We start from the raw sequence: 18,645 nt of genomic DNA on the forward strand, positions 1-18,645 counted from the left end.
GGATAAGAGTGTGCTAATAAGTATTGTGTTTTGGTTTGAAAATTTGTGATAAAGAAGAAGTTTGATCGAGATTTTGGTGCGTGAAACTTTGTGGAAGTAATTACTCCCTTAGGTTTAGGCAAGTTTTTGTTTCGATTAGCTTTAGGACTTATCACTTGTTTGTTAACCGAGCCACATTACAACCTTGAAATTTCTTGTGATTCGTGCCATTGCATTTTCAATACTATTTTTGGATGAACACATAATTTTGTCTATTGTTTGCAAGATTGTTGGGTGTGTGTGTCAAAGTCCTCACCCTTTGGTGTTTTTCATCTACCGATGAGTTTTTGCTAGGCGTGATTCATGACTGAGCATGCTTTATTTAGAATGTTTTGTATGGTTTTTGTACTTAAGATTCTTTTCATTTTCACGTGTCGTTGTAGGATTGAGGTAAGTTTTTACTTTGTTTGTGCATTTTTGGTTTGAACCGTGCAATTGTTTCGTTTTTCTAAATTGTGTTGTTTCTTGATTATTTGGATTTTTACTTTTGATTTTTCAAGTGTTTGGCCTTGTTTGAGGACAAACAAGTTTAAGTTGGGGAGAGTTTGATAAGTGCCAAAATGTAGTTATTTTGTGTATGTAAATAGTGGCACTTATCGATATTTTTTGTTAATACCGTTTGAATAATTCCCCGTCTTGTATATAAATACGTATACTTTGTGAATAGTTGTATTTTCATATATTTTTATATTTTTTGATAGTTTTCTATTTATTTTGTAGGTATTGGTATTTGGAGCATGAGCAATAAAGTGTCGAAGACACGACTTCAAACGCGCGATTTTGAGCAACGGAACAAGCGCATAAACGAATAAGGCTCAAAACCAAAGAATAATAAATCACCAATATGGTTGATATGTTATCATTGTTAGATAGGAAATTGAATAAGTTTTCCAACGCTTCAAAACGGGCGCAAATTGTAGTTACGGTTCTTAAGTTATGGCCAAAACATTAATGCTGATTTTTTCGAGACAACAGATCCAAAATTGCATAAATAGGGGAAAACAAATTTTTTAGGTTATGGTTTTGGGGTATTTGTTCTTAATCCATCAAACCTTCTTTTTTTGGTCTATATAGCTTAGAAAACACCATTGGAGCTTGTAATCAGATGATCAGAGATCGAATTTCTCATCGATTGGTGTTGACAAACCAAGAAATGTTTGGTTCCTCTTCTTCTCTTCTCTTTTTATTTATCTTTTGGTGAGTTTGTATGTAAATTACTTTAAACCCATGGATGTTTGTTACTCTTTCTACTAGTTGTATAAAGTTTGCTCTACAAATCCTAATCGGTGTTTCCTTGATCTTTTTGCTTAAATGCTTTGGATTTGTGTTGTTGTAGAAATAGACATCATAAATCTTAACATCCACATAATATCTAAGTTTAACGTCTCTGTGTTGTTAGACGGTTGAGACATCATCGAAAGAGAAATATAATAGAACTCTCGTCGGGGTTGCAGAAATGGACATTGATGTGAGGGATATGTGCTGATTCTGATGAGTATTGTAGATTAAGTACGACAGAGTGATAAATCTAAGTTTGTGAGGAGTAGTTTAGATTCGAACCTGATAAGTTACTCTCTATCAAGAATGTATTTATTTTATGTTCATATGTTTACTTTCCCGTTTTTACTTAAAACCCATTTAATCCAAACTTAAGAATTAAAAATTTGTTGAACGGCCATTCAGTAGCACTAATCTCTGTGGACACGATAATTTTTCGGATAAATACTTCCAAAACTTTTGTTGCTTGCCGCTCTACTGCTCCAACAGAAGATCATTTAGAAGAAGGTGAAGGCGTACAAAGATTGGCAAAAAAATGCTTCCCTTTGTGCTACCCGGCTACCGTACTTATGTACGCACCTCAATAGGGGAAACTCCATTCTTTCTTGTCTATGGCATGGAAGTGGTACTTCTAGTGGAAGTAGAGATTCTCTCACTCCGAGTCCTAATGGAAATCAAGCCCGAAGAATTTGAATGGTTATAGACACGACTTGATCAACTCAGCCTCATCGAAGAAAAGCGCCTAACAACTTTGTGCCCCAGGAACTTATATCAAAAGCGGTTGAAGAAAGCATTTAACAAGAAGGTTCGTCCTCGAGTGTTCCCAGAAAGTTATCTAATACTAAAGAAGATCCTCCTACCTCGCCTGGATTCACGGGGAAAGTGGACGCTTAACTACGAAGGCTCATATATATTATGCAATCGATACATAGAGATGATTTCTTTGTCTAATACTTCAAACTATTTTGTTGAGTTGATTACAAACTATGTGATTGTAATTGGTTTCTCATATCAACAAAATCAAAGAAAAATCTAGTTTGAATTGATTGCACACCAAGTGTTTGACAAATTACTTAAATCGTATTTGTTTAATATTTCATTGGAAATCAATTACTAGTACGTGGTTTTTATTTAAATGTTGCTGAAAGGATATTGATTGATTTTCTCATCTTAGGTATTCATTCTATCGGTTTAATGTATATTCGGTCTTTTTAATAGCGGTTTGAGATAGACGATTGTCGATTCAAAATCGTTTCTGCGCGCCATAGTTAAAAAAAATTTAAAACATAATTTTAAATAAGAATTTTCATTTGCGATTTATCCACCCCTTCTAGATCGTAGCCTATCGTCTGACAAAAAATGTATTATGTTTAAAATAAAATAATTTTTAATTTATTTATAATAAATATTATGTGGTTTTATTTTAATTTGTTTATAAAAAAACTTATTTGGAATCGGGTAGTCCGAAGTCTGTCTAGGACTGGATAGTCTGAAGCCCATTTAGGGCCAAGCTCGAATAGTAATATTAAGATGTAATTTGATCCTATTACCTCTCTCTCTCTCTATATATATATATATATATATATATATATATATATATATATATATATATATATATATATATATATATATATATATATATATATATATATATATATATATGCATTCAGTGGTTCAACAATTGATGCAGCGAATCCATTGTGCACCAATTGATTTTTTTGTTAGTAGAAGACAATTTAACATAAAAAGTTACTAATTAAACTTAATACAACTATTATGAAAAGAAACTCTATATTTTGATATTGTTTATTTACAACTATAAACCTAATACAAATTAGTTAGGAAGAGTAGTTAGAGATTGTTTCTTTTCTCTCTCTTTTGTTTGAGAATCTCAAACTCCATTATTATATATAGAAGGGTGGGTATCTCCTGAGTATATCCGTCCTAAATTATATTGCAAAAATATTTTTGAAATGATTATTTGATTTCCATTTTTAAGAAAATTAATAAATCGGTTGTGTGCTATTTGTAAGAAATTCACGTGATACTGCCAAATGATTTATTTTGTTAGTGTAAAAGACAATTTAATCAAGTTTATGTCATCAACCGAACTCATTTGATTTAACCAAGTTTATGTCATCGTTTGAACTCGTTTCCATTGTCTTTGTTCTCCTTCAACAACCTCATCACTTTAATTGACCTAGTGGTTTATTAGTTAATTCATTAAACATAATAATAAATATAATCTTCATCAAATTTCAACAAATTAAAGACAAATATTCTAAATGCAAATTAACACAAATTGAAATTAATATAAATGTCATGCTAACGTGTGTCATAAGGGCACACATGTTAATATACTATAAATAGAAAAATTTAAATGTAATAAAATAATATTTAAAATTTTCATTATTTAGGGTGTTGGAAGTGCCAAGAGGGACCTAGCGGTAGTGTTTCCGGAGTGAAGACAGTGAGGTGTGGAGCAACAATCAAAACTGGGAACCGATGCCCTGTGGATGCGGCGGTTCAGGAAGAGTGGTGGCGGTGTCTTTGAAGGGAAGACACTGAGGCGTGGAGCAGCAACTAGAACCAATGCATTGTGGTTGCATTGGTTTGAGGAGACTTAATCCTCTCCTGCTGCAGTCAACCTGAAATATCACAAAAAAACAACAAAAAAAACATTAGGAAATCAGCTTATCATTATTGAGTTTGATAGATGATGTAATGTAATTCATTCAACTCATATTATATGTGCTATTTATATTAGCATATGAGTTAGGCATGAATTATTGGATTACTGAAATAAAAGCGTATTGAATTTCACTTAGATATATTTTAAACTGATTTTGCTTGCAAGGAATGGAAGAGAGAAAAATAAACAGGTACAATATTTGTTCAAATTAGTGGAGACACGAACCCAAAAAAAGAGAAAAGATATTAACTAGCCCATGGTTTTGGTTCAAAACCACTCCTAACATTTATGTTTTTTTTTTTTTGGAGAAAGAGTAATAGGAGAAAAGAGAAGAAAGTAACAATTTTTTTAGTTTGGTAGTAGAAGTAATAGAAGAGATAGGTCCGGAAAATGTTAAAAACATGGGACCCATCCAAATTTTTTTTCTATAATAATATTTTGAGTAAATAAAAAAAATTGGACTCAAATAAATTATATTATAGGCTTATTTTTGTAAATTATATTATTTAAATAATATTTTGAAATTTACTCAAATAAATTCTATAAGAAAATATATAATTATTCAACCAAAATTGAAAATATATAAAAGTTTGATTGTGAATGTATGAGATGCAGAATGATGTGCATTGGATGTATTGTTCTTCAAATCATTGAAGAAAAAACACTTCCATTCCTTAAAATCTTTTCAAATCATTGAAAGCAACAGATGGTTTTAGTGGAATTTGGGTGGAAATGGAGAGTCTTGAGTTAAGCTTTGCAAAGCTTAAACTTGGCTATAAAAAAAATTGAAACATAAATCAGGTTTTTCAAGGTCTTATTTAGTTTATTAGCCTAAATAAAAGTCTACTTATTTTAGACATTTAAATAAGTAATTTACATAATGTTTAAAAGACTGTTTTTATGGCTTGAAATCTAATATTTTTTAACCAAATAGACTTATAAAAAATATAGATTTTTTCTATTTAATAAATGCCTAATTCAACCTGAGTCTAATTTGATAAAGGCCTAATGCAATGAATAATATTTGATCTTCATAGTTTTCCTTTATCCAAGTGTATGATATAATGAAATTTAAAATCATAATAAGTAGATTTAAGACTAAAATTTATTTATTTATTTATTTTATATTTTATTTTGGTTTCAGTCGAACTCTATGTTCGAGGCCAGCTTTTCATTTATATTTTATAAACTAAAGTTTCAAAAAAAAAAGAAAGAAAGTGGAATCACAAACAAGAAAAGAAAATGAACAAAATAAAATATAAATTAAAATAAAAAATAAAAAATAAAATGCTCAACAAATTACACAATTTATTAACCTGTGAAACAAAACAGAATCCTTAAAAAAAATAAAATTGGAGATGATCTTAAAGAGATAGGAAACAAAATAAAAAATTTATTATTAATTTAACAAGTAAATGAGGTAAAAAATGCTTACTCTCATTCAATACTTAGAACAATCAGTAGGTTTGAACGAAACAATATTCTTTTTTAGGTCATAACCAACTAAATAGTTCACTTGTAATTTGTTTCCAAAGATTCCAAAATTATGTTTTCTATGTGGAAAAATAGCAAGGCATTCAATCCCTTTGGATAAAGACATAAAGGAGCCCATAGAATCTAATTTAACATCTCCGCCACTAAAATGAGCAGTAATGACAGGAAAATTTGGTTGTTTGGACGTGGTATTATAACAAAGGTTAAATTCACCACTATCATCATGAAAGCGTTCTAGTTTAACCACTTTTTTAATTGCCGATTCAAACTTATGGTAAAAATGACTTGGAACAAATGTTAGTGTTGTACCCGAGTCAATTAGGATGTTATGTGTTGAAGCATTTACGCCTTTATTTTTAAAACCCCTATACTTAATTCTTTTACTTCCCACACTTACTGCTTTCAAATTTAAATAGTAATATTCTTCTTGGTGGTTTCCTATCAGTTTGACCATAGGAGTTGAAACAACATTATTACCAGAGACTTTAGCAGCATCTCCAAAATTGACTTTGCTAGATAAATTAACATTTCTATCATCAACTAAACAATATGAGAATCTTTCATCAGTGAAAGATCCTAATTGTTTTATAAGTGACAAAGGTCCAGTTCCAAGACCAATTACACCTGAACCTTTTCCGCCATTAAAAGTATTGTTGTATCCACATCCTATCACAATTTTAGGAAATGAGACCATAGATCCCGAAGTTGACTCAAATGTAATTGTCTCCAAAATAAGATCTCCTTGTGTCTTTTCAGTAAGACCATAACCTAATGTATATTCACAAACATCTCTATCATTAGAACAAGAAGTTTCTGCTTCCGTAGATTTACATCTACTAGAAGAACATGGAATATTTTGATAACTCGAAGATTTTGAAGGATTAAAAATAGGAGATGTTTGATTGAAACACACATTACAAGGCTTACATTGAAGCCATATTAGGTTACTACCTGAATCCAAATAACCATAAACCTTAAATGGTGGGGTACCAACATAATAACTCATTAGATACGCACCATTTTCATAGATCAAAGATGACTCAAGTTTGTTTTTAGTAATAGAAAATTCTCGGTTGATATAATTTGAACGATTGATAGAACGGCGTGCATCATTGATAATTCGTTGGAATTTAGTTTGTGTAGGATTGTAGAGTGGTGATTTATATGAATCACGATGAATGAGTTCAATACTAAAACCATTGTTTATAGCATGAGAACTAATTATTAAGTTGAAAAGGCAGAAGAAAATAAGGATAAAACATGAAACTTGTAACATTATTCTAGAGATTTGAGTGAAAACTTAGTTATCTCAATTATATTGTTGTGCTGCATTTTATAAGATTAGAATGCATATAGACGTACGGATAAGAACAAACATAAAATAAATGGTTTAAAATAGTGAATATTTGTTTAATCAAACGTTTCTTATATCTTTGGTAAAAAAATATATGTGTTAAATATTATACTTATTATAAAAATTTAATTTAACATTATGAAGAAAAAAAAGATTGTATTTGATTTTAAAAATAATAATGAAAAATTCTAATTTCAACTTCGATAGGTCCATTTTTATTAAGGGAGTTAAATTCCTCATGACAATATTTAGATTTAATTGTAATTATAGTTCATGTATTTTAGTCCAACCAGTCAACCACAAACCTATTCCCTGAATTTTAAATTTAAAAACTTTTGATCTCACTCTCATATTTGCCATAAGTTTTTCAACAATCAATAAGGACAACCAAATCTCTAGCATTATAAACTACAATAATGAATATTTATTTAATTACTAATTTATTATGATTAAACAAATATTTACTATTTTAAACTCTTTACTTTATGGTGTTCTTATCTTTACGTCTATATTCAATCTAACCTTATAAAAAGACAACTATTTTTTTTTTTTTTTGCGTTAATAATATATTTTTCATATTGGGTAAACAGATAAAGGAAATTCAAATAATTTTTCTCAAAAAATCAAATCAAATATTCAAAATCTTTTAATAGTTAACTTTTTATCTGATGTGAATATTTATTATGATTAAACAAATATTTACTATTTTAAACCATTTACTTTATGTTGTTCTTATCTTTACGTCTATATTCATTCTAACCTTATAAAAAGACAACCATTTTAATTTTTTTTGCATTAAATAATAATATATTATTCATATTGGATAAACAAATAAAGGAAATTCATATATTTTTTTCTCAAAAAATATAATCAAATATTTAAAATCTTTTAATAGTTAACTTTTACCCACAATATATATATATATATATATATATATATATATATATATATATATATATATATATATATATATATATATATATATATATATATATATATATATATATATATATATATATATATATATATATATATATATATATATATATATATATATATATATATATAGGGGACGACTGATCAAGTGAGAACACTTGGTTAATGTGAGAAAAATTAATCTTAACCATTAAATTTTGATTCATTGAAATTAATGAACAAGATTGATTTTTCTTTCCATAGTGCTCTTTATTAATAATGTATATAATCTTCAAAAAAAATTAATTCACATTTATATTTTAAGAAACAAAATATTTAATTTATTGCTTTTTGGAAATAATGAAAATTGATAGAAAATAATTTTTCAAAGATGATACATTTTATTCAATAATTAACATTTATATTAATTATATTAACTATTTAATTTTAAAATAATTAAAATTAAATATTCTCATGGTTGTTAATGTTACATATTCTCATTAACGTTAAATATTCTCATTGTTTTTAAAAATTAAAAAGTTTATATAATTAAGTGATAACGTTATTGATTAATATATAATTATATTGATTTTTTTATATAAAATTTAAATATATAATATTTTAATTATCATATAATTATATTAGTAATTTTCAAATAAAAATCATAATTTTTTTCAAGAAATTAAAAAACGTAATTGTTGATTTCTCATTCTAATGTCTTTTATATTTGTAATTTATATAACTTTTCTATAATTTAAGATATATTATATTTTAAGAAATGAAATATTTAAATTGTTGTATTTTTAAAATAATTATATCCGATTATTTTCAGTATTCCTATAAAAAACAATTCATATAAATATACTATGGATTATAATAAATATATAACAATATTATTAATATGAAAATTAATATATGATAATATTTATATATTTATTCATTCATAATTATATTTATTTTTATTTTTAAAATAGAAATAATTTATATATTTATGATTATATTTGTTGGATGAATATATTATTATTATTATTTTTAAATTTGTGATAGTAATCTCAATCTAAAACTCAATAACGGCAACTAATGATAATATGTATTCAAAGGTTAATTATTAAATAAAATGTATCATCTTTAAAAAATTATTTTCTATCGATTTTTATTATTTACAAAAAGCAATAAATTAAATATTTTATTTATTAAAATATAAATGTGAATTAATTTTCTTGAAGATTATATACATTACTAATAAAAAAAAACTATGGAGAAAGAAATCAATCGTGTTCATTAATTTAAATGAATCAAAATTTAATGGTTAAGATTAATTGTTCTCATTTCTCACATTAACCAAATGTTCTCACTTGAGTCGTCCCCTATATATATATATATATATATATATATATATATATATATATATATATATATATATATATATATATATATATATATATATATATTCCTTATTAAAAAGAGATATTATCTTCTAATTATAATTAATTGATGAATCTTTTCGATATAGAGGTCAAGTACATCCTTTAAACAATCAAGGGAGAATGATTTATCCTATGTATATGAGCGTGTTTTGGTTTACTCCACCGGTGTCAAAGACAGGTTTTGACAACGTTTTTTTTTTTAAAAAACCGTTGTCAAAAGGTAGGGAAGGAGAAAAAGCAAAATTCATTAACATTGAAGAGGTAAATTACTATTAACCCAACAATCCATTGTTAAATAAACTTGAAAGGAAAAGTTTTATTTATAATAGTAATAAGAGAGAGAGCATTTTATTTGAATTTATCACAAAGATTATAAGTTTTATTTAGTTTAGTTCCAAAAAATAATATTGTAAATACCTTGATTTGTTAAAATGCATAAGTAAGAAGATTATATCTCAAATATAATAATGAAAATTTTTAATTTTAATTTTGATAGGTCAATTTTTGTTAAGGGAGGTAAATTAAATTCCTCATGACAATATTTAGATTTAATTGTAATTATATCATGTATTTTAGTCCAACCACAAACCTATTCCCTTTATTTTTAAATTAAAAACTTTTGATCTCACTCCCATATTTGCCATAAGTTTTTCAACAATCAATAACAATAACCAAATCTTAAGTTACATTAAATATATTTCCCCCCTCTAGTTTCTTTATAGCTATGTTATATGTCGCGAAAAGGTTACCTCCGAATTTTCACGAATACGTTTTGTATATTATATTTGGCAAGTTAATTATTTTTTTAATGGTTTTTTAGTTAGAAATATTGTTTAAATAATAATTTGCTAGATGCTTTTTTATATAACAACAATTAAGTAGAATAAAAAGAACTAGTGTTTCTACCCGTGCCTCACAATTTCTTATACTTAAAAGAAAATATAATTACTTATAATTTACAATGAAAATTATATTATTATAATTTGTCTATGTTATTAGTTGCACACAACATTTATTTTATCAATAATAAACTATATTTTGTTTGTAAAAATATTTTTATTCCTTAAAAATTTAATTTATTAAACTATAAAACAATTTTTTAATTTTTTAAATTATGATGCTATAATTTAAAAAGAATAGAATTGTTAATTTTTCCGGTAAGTTACTAAAAAAATTATTTAGTCTTTAAATATATAATATAAATTAAGAAATTAAAAGAAAAATATATTTCAAAATTGCTTGATATGAAATAAATAAATAAGATCTCATTTTAAAGATACCTTTATTTTTGAGAAACAATCTATATGAAATCAATTTTAATTTAGAAAATTTATATATTTATAGATTTTTGTGAATAAAATGATAAAGATTAGAATCTCATGAAAGAAAATTTAGAAATTAAAGTTTAAATATTTAGAGTATATTATGATTTGAAGAGATTTAGTTTTTGGAAAACAGTTTATTTTTATTACTCTATGTTTGAAATAATTTATAAGATTTAAAATGTCAAATAAAATCGTAATGTAAAATTAATTTTTCAAAATAATAATTTTTTTTAAAATTTTTTAGAACCCTAGATTACTTGAGGTTATTATATATTATAGAAGTGGATTGATATAATTTTAAATAATTTTAAGTTTTTCTATCATTAATTTTTATGTTAGAATTTAATAAAACAATTATGATTTTTTATGGTAAAAATAAAGCATTAATATTTTGTGGTATATGCATGCGAACGCGCGAGTACTGATATGGTACACGATATTGTTTCCAAAATATAATAAAAATAAAATAAAAACATTTATTTTACGAAAGAAGTTTCTTATTTCTAAAAGTTATAATAAATTAGTGCCTATAATTTTTTAGATATATAAAAAAATTTGAATTAACAATATATATATATATATATATATATATATATATATATATATATATATATATATATATATATATATATATATATCAAATAATTGGAACGGTTTGTATAAAGTATTTACATATTTTTTTAATTTGCATCTCTTTTAATATCTTTAGATGCTCTTTGAATGAATAGTAATTGAAAGCATTTAATGAAAATTGAAGTTTGGTATCATCAATTAGTAACAATTTGTACTATTCCTACATTGCAACAAACATATACTTATGTTAATACGAAGTTAGGTAGCCATTTCTGTGAAAGTTCACACGTTACTTTGAGTACAATATCATTATTACTTGTTTGGATCGGTTCCAGTACATACAGTTTTTATTGTAAATGAATATATGAGTCATTTAATGCATCGTTCTATATATTTTTATTCTACTACATGAGATTCTATTTTACTTTTATTGTATGAATTAATTATGATATCAAGTAACAACAAGTGGTTATGTTAAAACAACGGTTAAAGTTTGAAACTCCCTAGAGTTTTTATGTGAAGTCCTAATTATAATTTTTAAATCTACTTGTTATATTTAGTTAGTTTTGTGGTGAAATAAAAAAGACGATGATATTTTCAATTTATCATTTTTGTAATTCGATTTTGATGAATAACCCTAATTAAAGATTTGAATATGAGTGTTGGAGTTGTAATTTAATTGAATACGTGAAATAACACCCTTAACCTACAGGTGAAGGATAATATGGTAAAGTTGAGTTGAACTATTAAAATTACCATAAATTTAATATTAAACAAATTTAACGGACAAGATTGATTATAGAATATATACATTTATATATTTTTAACTAAACCCCAATATATTATACAAATTACACTAGTAATTTTATTAATTAAAAATTTAAAATATTATATACATTAAAACATGTCTCAGAAAAAGTGAGAGGCACATGCACTTTGGTATTTGATTTTGATAGCAATCTTACGGAAATACATAATATTATTATTATTATTATTATTATTATTATTATTATTATTATTACTATTATTCAATTTAAAAAAATATTACACAAATTATATATAAAACTTCGGCCATTTTATTAGATAAATTGATTTTATTAGTAAAACAAATTTTTATTTATTAAAATATGTTTATTAGAGTAATTATATGAACTGAAATAAATAAATAATAATATTTTTATGTGTTAGGGTTTTTTCTATAAAAATACCCCAATTCCCCCTCATTTTGCACACAATTTTCTCTCCGATTCTTCGATTTTCTCTCTGATTTTTTCATCATGTCCGATTTGCCGATTTTTAAGAGGGGTGGGCATGTTGCATTCTCAACTGTGAAGCCCCCGACAAAAATGAAATTTCAGAACATTCATGTCATGGACCATCTGAAGAGGTTGTTGATGCGCTGGTTAGAAGGGGAGTAAGTGCCTGGTGAAACAATTCGAAGAATCCAAAGGGTTAAAACGAGAACGTGTATTATCACAGGAAAAACAAAGAGCTGGTTGGTTGAAGTGAAGACTGACCAAGATGTCTGTAATATGATGCATGGGACAGACGACGTTACGTTGGTTGTTGTGATTTCGTAAAACAGTCGTTAACTCTAATTATATTATTTAACGTTTGTGCTATCGATGTAGTGTTGTTTATGTTTATGTTTTAAAGTTTCATTTATTATTAATACTAGTGTCTTACCCGTGCGTTCGCACGGGTACCCGTCGTGTTCGCGCATTGTGGTTGAGAGAAAAAAAAGATATTAGTAAAAGACTAAATGTTGATTAAAATGGGTAAAGTTATAAAAATACTAATATTAAAAAAATCGAATATTGAAAATAAAAATAATAATTAAGAAAATAAAGTTTATATTGTTTTAGAAGGATGCACTTAAAAAATTTAGAGGTTCCATTGAGAAATAATATGTGTAAAGAAAATGTGTGATTCCGTTAATATTAAATATTTTGATGACTAATTCATGTTCTCGTTAATATTCAATATTTTATTAAGTAACTTCATGTTCCCGTTAATATTCAATATTTTGATCAGTAAATTCATGTTCCCAGTAACATTCATTATTTTGATCAGTAACTTTGTATTTTCGTTAATATTCCAAATTTGTTCCCGTTAATATTCAGTATTTTCATCAATAATTTTATGCTCTCGTTAATATTTATTATTTTGATCAGTAACTCCGTGTTCCCATTAGTATTCATTATTTTGATCAATAACTTCGTGTTTCCGTTAATATTTCAAATTTGTTCCCGTTAATGTTCAAAAATTTTATCAGTAACTTAATGTTTATGTTAATATTCCAAAAAATTATCAGTAACTTCGTGTTCTATTTAATATTCAATATTTTGTTAATAACTGTGTGTTCCCGTTAATATTAATTATTTTGATCAGTAATTCCGTCTTCCCGTTAATATTCAAAAATTAAATATTTAGATCAATAACTTCGTGTTTCCGTTAATATTCAAAATTAGTTTCCGTTAATATTCAAAATTTGGATCATAACTTCGTGTCCCCGTTAATATTCAATATTTTAATCAATAACTCGGTGTTTTCGTTTATATTCAATATTTTGAATATTAACGGGATATCCGTGCATTCGCACGGGTACCATTGTAATACGCTCATTTGTTTTAAATGATTTATTTTACATAAAAAAATTAAATAAGATAGTTAAATAAAAATTATATGAAAAAATAAATAGGAAGATATGAAGGAAAATTGATATTTCCGTTAATATTCCAAATTTGTTCCCGTTAATATTGAACATTTTGATCAGTAACTTCATGTTCCCGTTAATATTCATTATTTTGATCGGTAACTCCGTGTTCCCGTTAATATTCAATATTTTGATCAATAACTTTGTGTTCCCGTTAATATTCTAAATTTGTTCCCGTTAATATCCAAAAAATTCATGTATTTCAATTAGTTAATTCATCTTTCCGTTATTATATAATATTCAAAAAATTTATGTATTTCAATTAGTTAATTTACCTTGGATTGAGTCAAATAAAAGGTAACAAAATTGTTAATAAAATTGTAAAGTAACACTAATTTATAAATTTTATTTTAAAACTTCAAATTTAAAAATTTGACTCGTTTATAATATTTGACTCATTTTAATAAAACTTTATAGTCTTAAAAGTTCTTAAAAGTAAAATAAGAGATGTTAGACAACAAAAATAAGAGACAGATATAATATCATTTATACAAATATTTGAAATAATGATATATTATTTTCCCGTATGTTGACATTATTTATAAGTAATCTGTAACGATAGTTATTTTTAAAATAAGTATTGAGAATAGGCATTGAAAATTGATAATTGTGAAAAATAAAAATTAATTCCATGTATTATATTATCTTAAAAAAGATTGTATCTTAAATGAAAACCATATATATTAAAATATACAATTAGAAAGATTTATCACTTAAAGTCAAATAATCAATTAGAGATTTGAAAGGCAGTGCAATTAAAACTAAATAATATATAATTTATTCGTATCCTTAATGACAAAATATTTATACAAAATAGCTACGGTTACAAAGAATGAAAAGTTAAATCCCCTCCACATAATAAGTATTAAATTCATATATTTAAGTATTAAAATCATACATTTAATCATCTTAAATAAAAAAATAATCAAAGGATATAATTATTAAGTATCAATAATTATTATTGCTTTAAGTTGAAATTAATTTAATTTAATTGTTTACTATCAAATTCCTCATAAAAATTAGTTTCCGTTATAGTAAATTTGAAAAGATAATTGGTATTACAATAATTTTGAATTTTTTTAAATAATATTGTTGCATATTTAATTGGAATAAATTTCGTTCAACTATTAAATTATTAAAAAAATAGTAAAATAATAATTAGAGTCACGTGTCTGAACATAAATAAAGAATTTGTCAAGTGTAAGGGACAAAATTCAGGTGCGTGCAATTATTTGAAGCGACCGTATTCCATATATCATCAGTTAAAAATAATAAATCCTATATAGTAATAATAGAAAGTTGATTCTTTTATTCATAATATAGTTATTTCTTCTCGTATATAAAATTAATTTAATCAATATAGTTATTTGTATATAAATATGTTTTTGTCATTATATATATATATATATATATATATATATATATATATATATATATATATATATATATACACATACTTGAAAAATATCTCCCTATTTAAATTTGCATTATTCTCTTTCCTTTTATATATTATATAAAACCCCGTTTCCATAATAATTCTTTCTTTTATTATTTTTTCAAATATTAAACTATTTTTGCTTTAATATATTAAAGAAAAAATATAGGCACAACCAATTTAAAAAAAATATATATCAAAATTATATTAATTATACTTAGTCTCAAAATAAAAGTTATCTTATTCTATGGTCAATAATATATTATTCTATGGTCAATAATTTGAAATATTTTGATATGTTATCTTGAAGACAATAAATGATTTCGACTTGTTTTTAATATTAATTTATATTCATTCAACTGTAATATACAAACACAATATATACATATATTTGGAATAATTTAAGGCTAATTAATATTTTTATAGGTGTAAGAGAAACGATCCTATATTGTTAATATTGCTTTAAATGCCAACAATAATTGATATGTGATTTTAAAAATATATTAATTTTATATGTATTAATAAAATAAATTGATAAACTAAAGTTTTTAGATGAAATATAAATATTTAAAGAAATAAAATATTTTCTAACTTTATAGGAAATAATTTAAAATCATCAACTATGTGAACAAACGTGAGTTATAACATGTAGTACATTAATTACAATTAATTAAATTTAACGATTAAAATAGAAAATTAATAGAAGAAAATTATGTATCTACGATATTTTTATCTTTTTATCACATTATTAATATTTATTATTATAATATAGTATTATTTTTAATTGGTTGATAAAAAAATATATGAACCAATTTATTTCAAGTTTTCTTTGGCGCCTAAGGTCTACGTGTGTGTCTATATATATATATATATATATATATATATATATATATATATATATATATATATATATATATATATATATATATATATATATATATATATATATATATATATATATATAATTGCAATTAATGGTAGTATATTTTTGGCAATCATTGTTTTAATTACTACTAATATATAATGTTTTGAAAAGACATTAATTTTAAAAAATTAGTAATTTTTTAATACACTTATATAAAATATTATAGTAATTTATACTAATTTTACAAATAAAAACTAATTTTACAATAAAAATAATAACTTTTTTTATTTAAAATCTAAACTCTTCAAAGTTCCAACTAATCTCAAATAAAGAGAAAATGAAAAATAGAGAAATTGTGGGTTACTTATAATTCAAATTATGAGAATGATATTTATTACATTTATTCTGAAAAAAACAATTTATTTCAGAATCAACAGAGAAGGTTTTTTACTTTGTTTCCCTCTATAGTAATCCAAATCACATGAAACAAAAAATATATGACATGATGAACAATCAGATCCTTGTAATAACATGGAACCTAGAAATTGACCGTACACAAGTTCAACTGTCAATGAAATGGTATGCACAGTAAAAGAAAAGTAATCACTTATTTTAAACTAAAACTATATGATAAAACTAAAATATTTCTTGATGATTCTTCAGAGTATTATTCAAAGATCCTCCATAGAGTCAGCAATCACAAAGTTCTAAAAAACATCACCACCCATAGCAGCAAAACCCAACATCACAGTGGGAAAATCTGTGTCAGTCCCACCCTGCACCACAGTGAGAAAATCTGCAGCATTCAGTTTACCATGGACATCATGTGCCATGCTTTGCTCTTGTACTCTAAAAAAGAAACATGTCCATGAGCCTTGATTCGTCTTTTCCAAGACAGTTCCAAACTTGATTAAAAAATCCATGCCATTTTCACTTTGTTTCATACCAAAGAACCTGCTGCAATACACAAACCAAATACGATTTGGTTCACAAAATGCACCTAAAACTATACCAACCATGCACCGAACAAAAACCATGCACACCAGGTCCATAAAAAAAACACCCTGCATAATTAAAACTTTCAGGAACAAATTAAACCATACACAATTCTGCAACATAAAAAATATGCCAATAAACCACCCTTCTACCAAAACCGACCTGCAGGCCTGCAACAAAACAAAGCTGAAGAGAAGATGCGAGAGAATCGATTGGATCCATAAGCCATAAACTCCATGATTTGTTTTTCAACTTTGTGCAAATTAGTAACCTGTAAAACAAAAAACATAGAATGATCAATAAACAAAATACAGGATAACAAAGATCACCTTAGAATGAAATCATACAACAACCATCACGTTCAATCAACAACCATCATCTCCTTTAATCTGCAACATATTCAACCACATCGAAGAACAACATCAACACGCATAAATTGCAGAAGAATCGAAAATAAAAATCAAGATTAAACGCTTACCTGAAGAGTGATGTATGTGTTGTTATGAATCGAAGAAATGGAAACAAAACCTTAAACGAAGAAGCTTCAAATTTGTTTGATGTGAACAATAAAATGGGAAATTGATAATTTAAAATTAGAATCAAGAAACAGGGTTCACAAATAATAATATGTAACCGCAGAAGTTAGAAAGCATGGAAAGGAGAAGAATGAAAGTGAATGATAAATAGACAAGCCATTGGAACGTGGATAGGCAAAGAATGATGAACAATGCGTAACTGCAACATCATGAGAAGATGGGAGGGTGAAACTTCCATAGCAATAACTGCCGCAGCCCACCATGCAGATGTATGATAAGAGAATGATGTTTAACCGCCGAAGCTGATGTGGAATTATCAGAGAACAGATGCTGATGTGGATAGCCTAAGAATTGCTCAAATGGTAGACTCTTCTTATATGATAGATTAATTATTTATTGATTTTTTATAAATTAATCTTTATAATTTATAAATAAAATATATATTTGGGTCAATATTTAATAATATATATATATATATATATATATATATATATATATATATATATATATATATATATATATATATATTGTGGATGTTTATGTAAAAAAAATAAAGTAATTAAAGAAATATATTGGTCTTTTATTTAAATTAAAAAAAACTTGTTTAATTTAATAGTAAGTCATTTTTAGTTCACCGTGATAGACCAATTAATTTACTTCACCATATTAACCTTCACCTAACTTACAAGGCTACAACACGTGGACGAAAAATTTATTCATGTTCTGTGGGATGGTAATACTACAATATTTGTCCCGTTTTTTAATTGCTAATTGTTAAAAAGGAAAGCTAATGGGTCTAAATACGGATGATAATTTAGATATGGAATTTACCTACAAAAATAAATAAATATTTAAAAACTACAACATCCAATTGAGAATTGAAATGTTGCATTATTATTTCTAATATACCTTCAAATGCGACAAATGTGATTAGGACCAACAATGAACCGAACCAACTCGAAAATAGTTCAAGACTCGATTTGGTAGTTAATTTATTGGA

General features: G+C 25.2%; 1 protein-coding gene across 1 annotated transcript; it reads right to left on the reverse strand.

The window, feature by feature from the left end:
* Positions 1-5,450: 5,450 nt before the first annotated feature.
* On the reverse strand, positions 5,451-6,779 carry LOC131651415 (aspartic proteinase CDR1-like). The gene has a single exon (XM_058921082.1). The coding sequence runs from the start codon at positions 6,777-6,779 to the stop codon at positions 5,451-5,453; it is 1,329 nt and encodes a 442-aa protein (XP_058777065.1).
* Positions 6,780-18,645: the final 11,866 nt, after the last annotated feature.

Source organism: Vicia villosa, linkage group LG2, assembly GCF_029867415.1.
Source record: "Vicia villosa cultivar HV-30 ecotype Madison, WI linkage group LG2, Vvil1.0, whole genome shotgun sequence".
Classification (NCBI taxonomy): Eukaryota; Viridiplantae; Streptophyta; class Magnoliopsida; order Fabales; family Fabaceae; genus Vicia; species Vicia villosa.

What these genes read in the sequence shown, in the direction of transcription:
- LOC131651415 (XM_058921082.1), bottom strand. Translation starts at nt 6,779, where the DNA reads ATGTTACAAGTTTCATGTTTTATCCTTATTTTCTTCTGCCTTTTCAAC.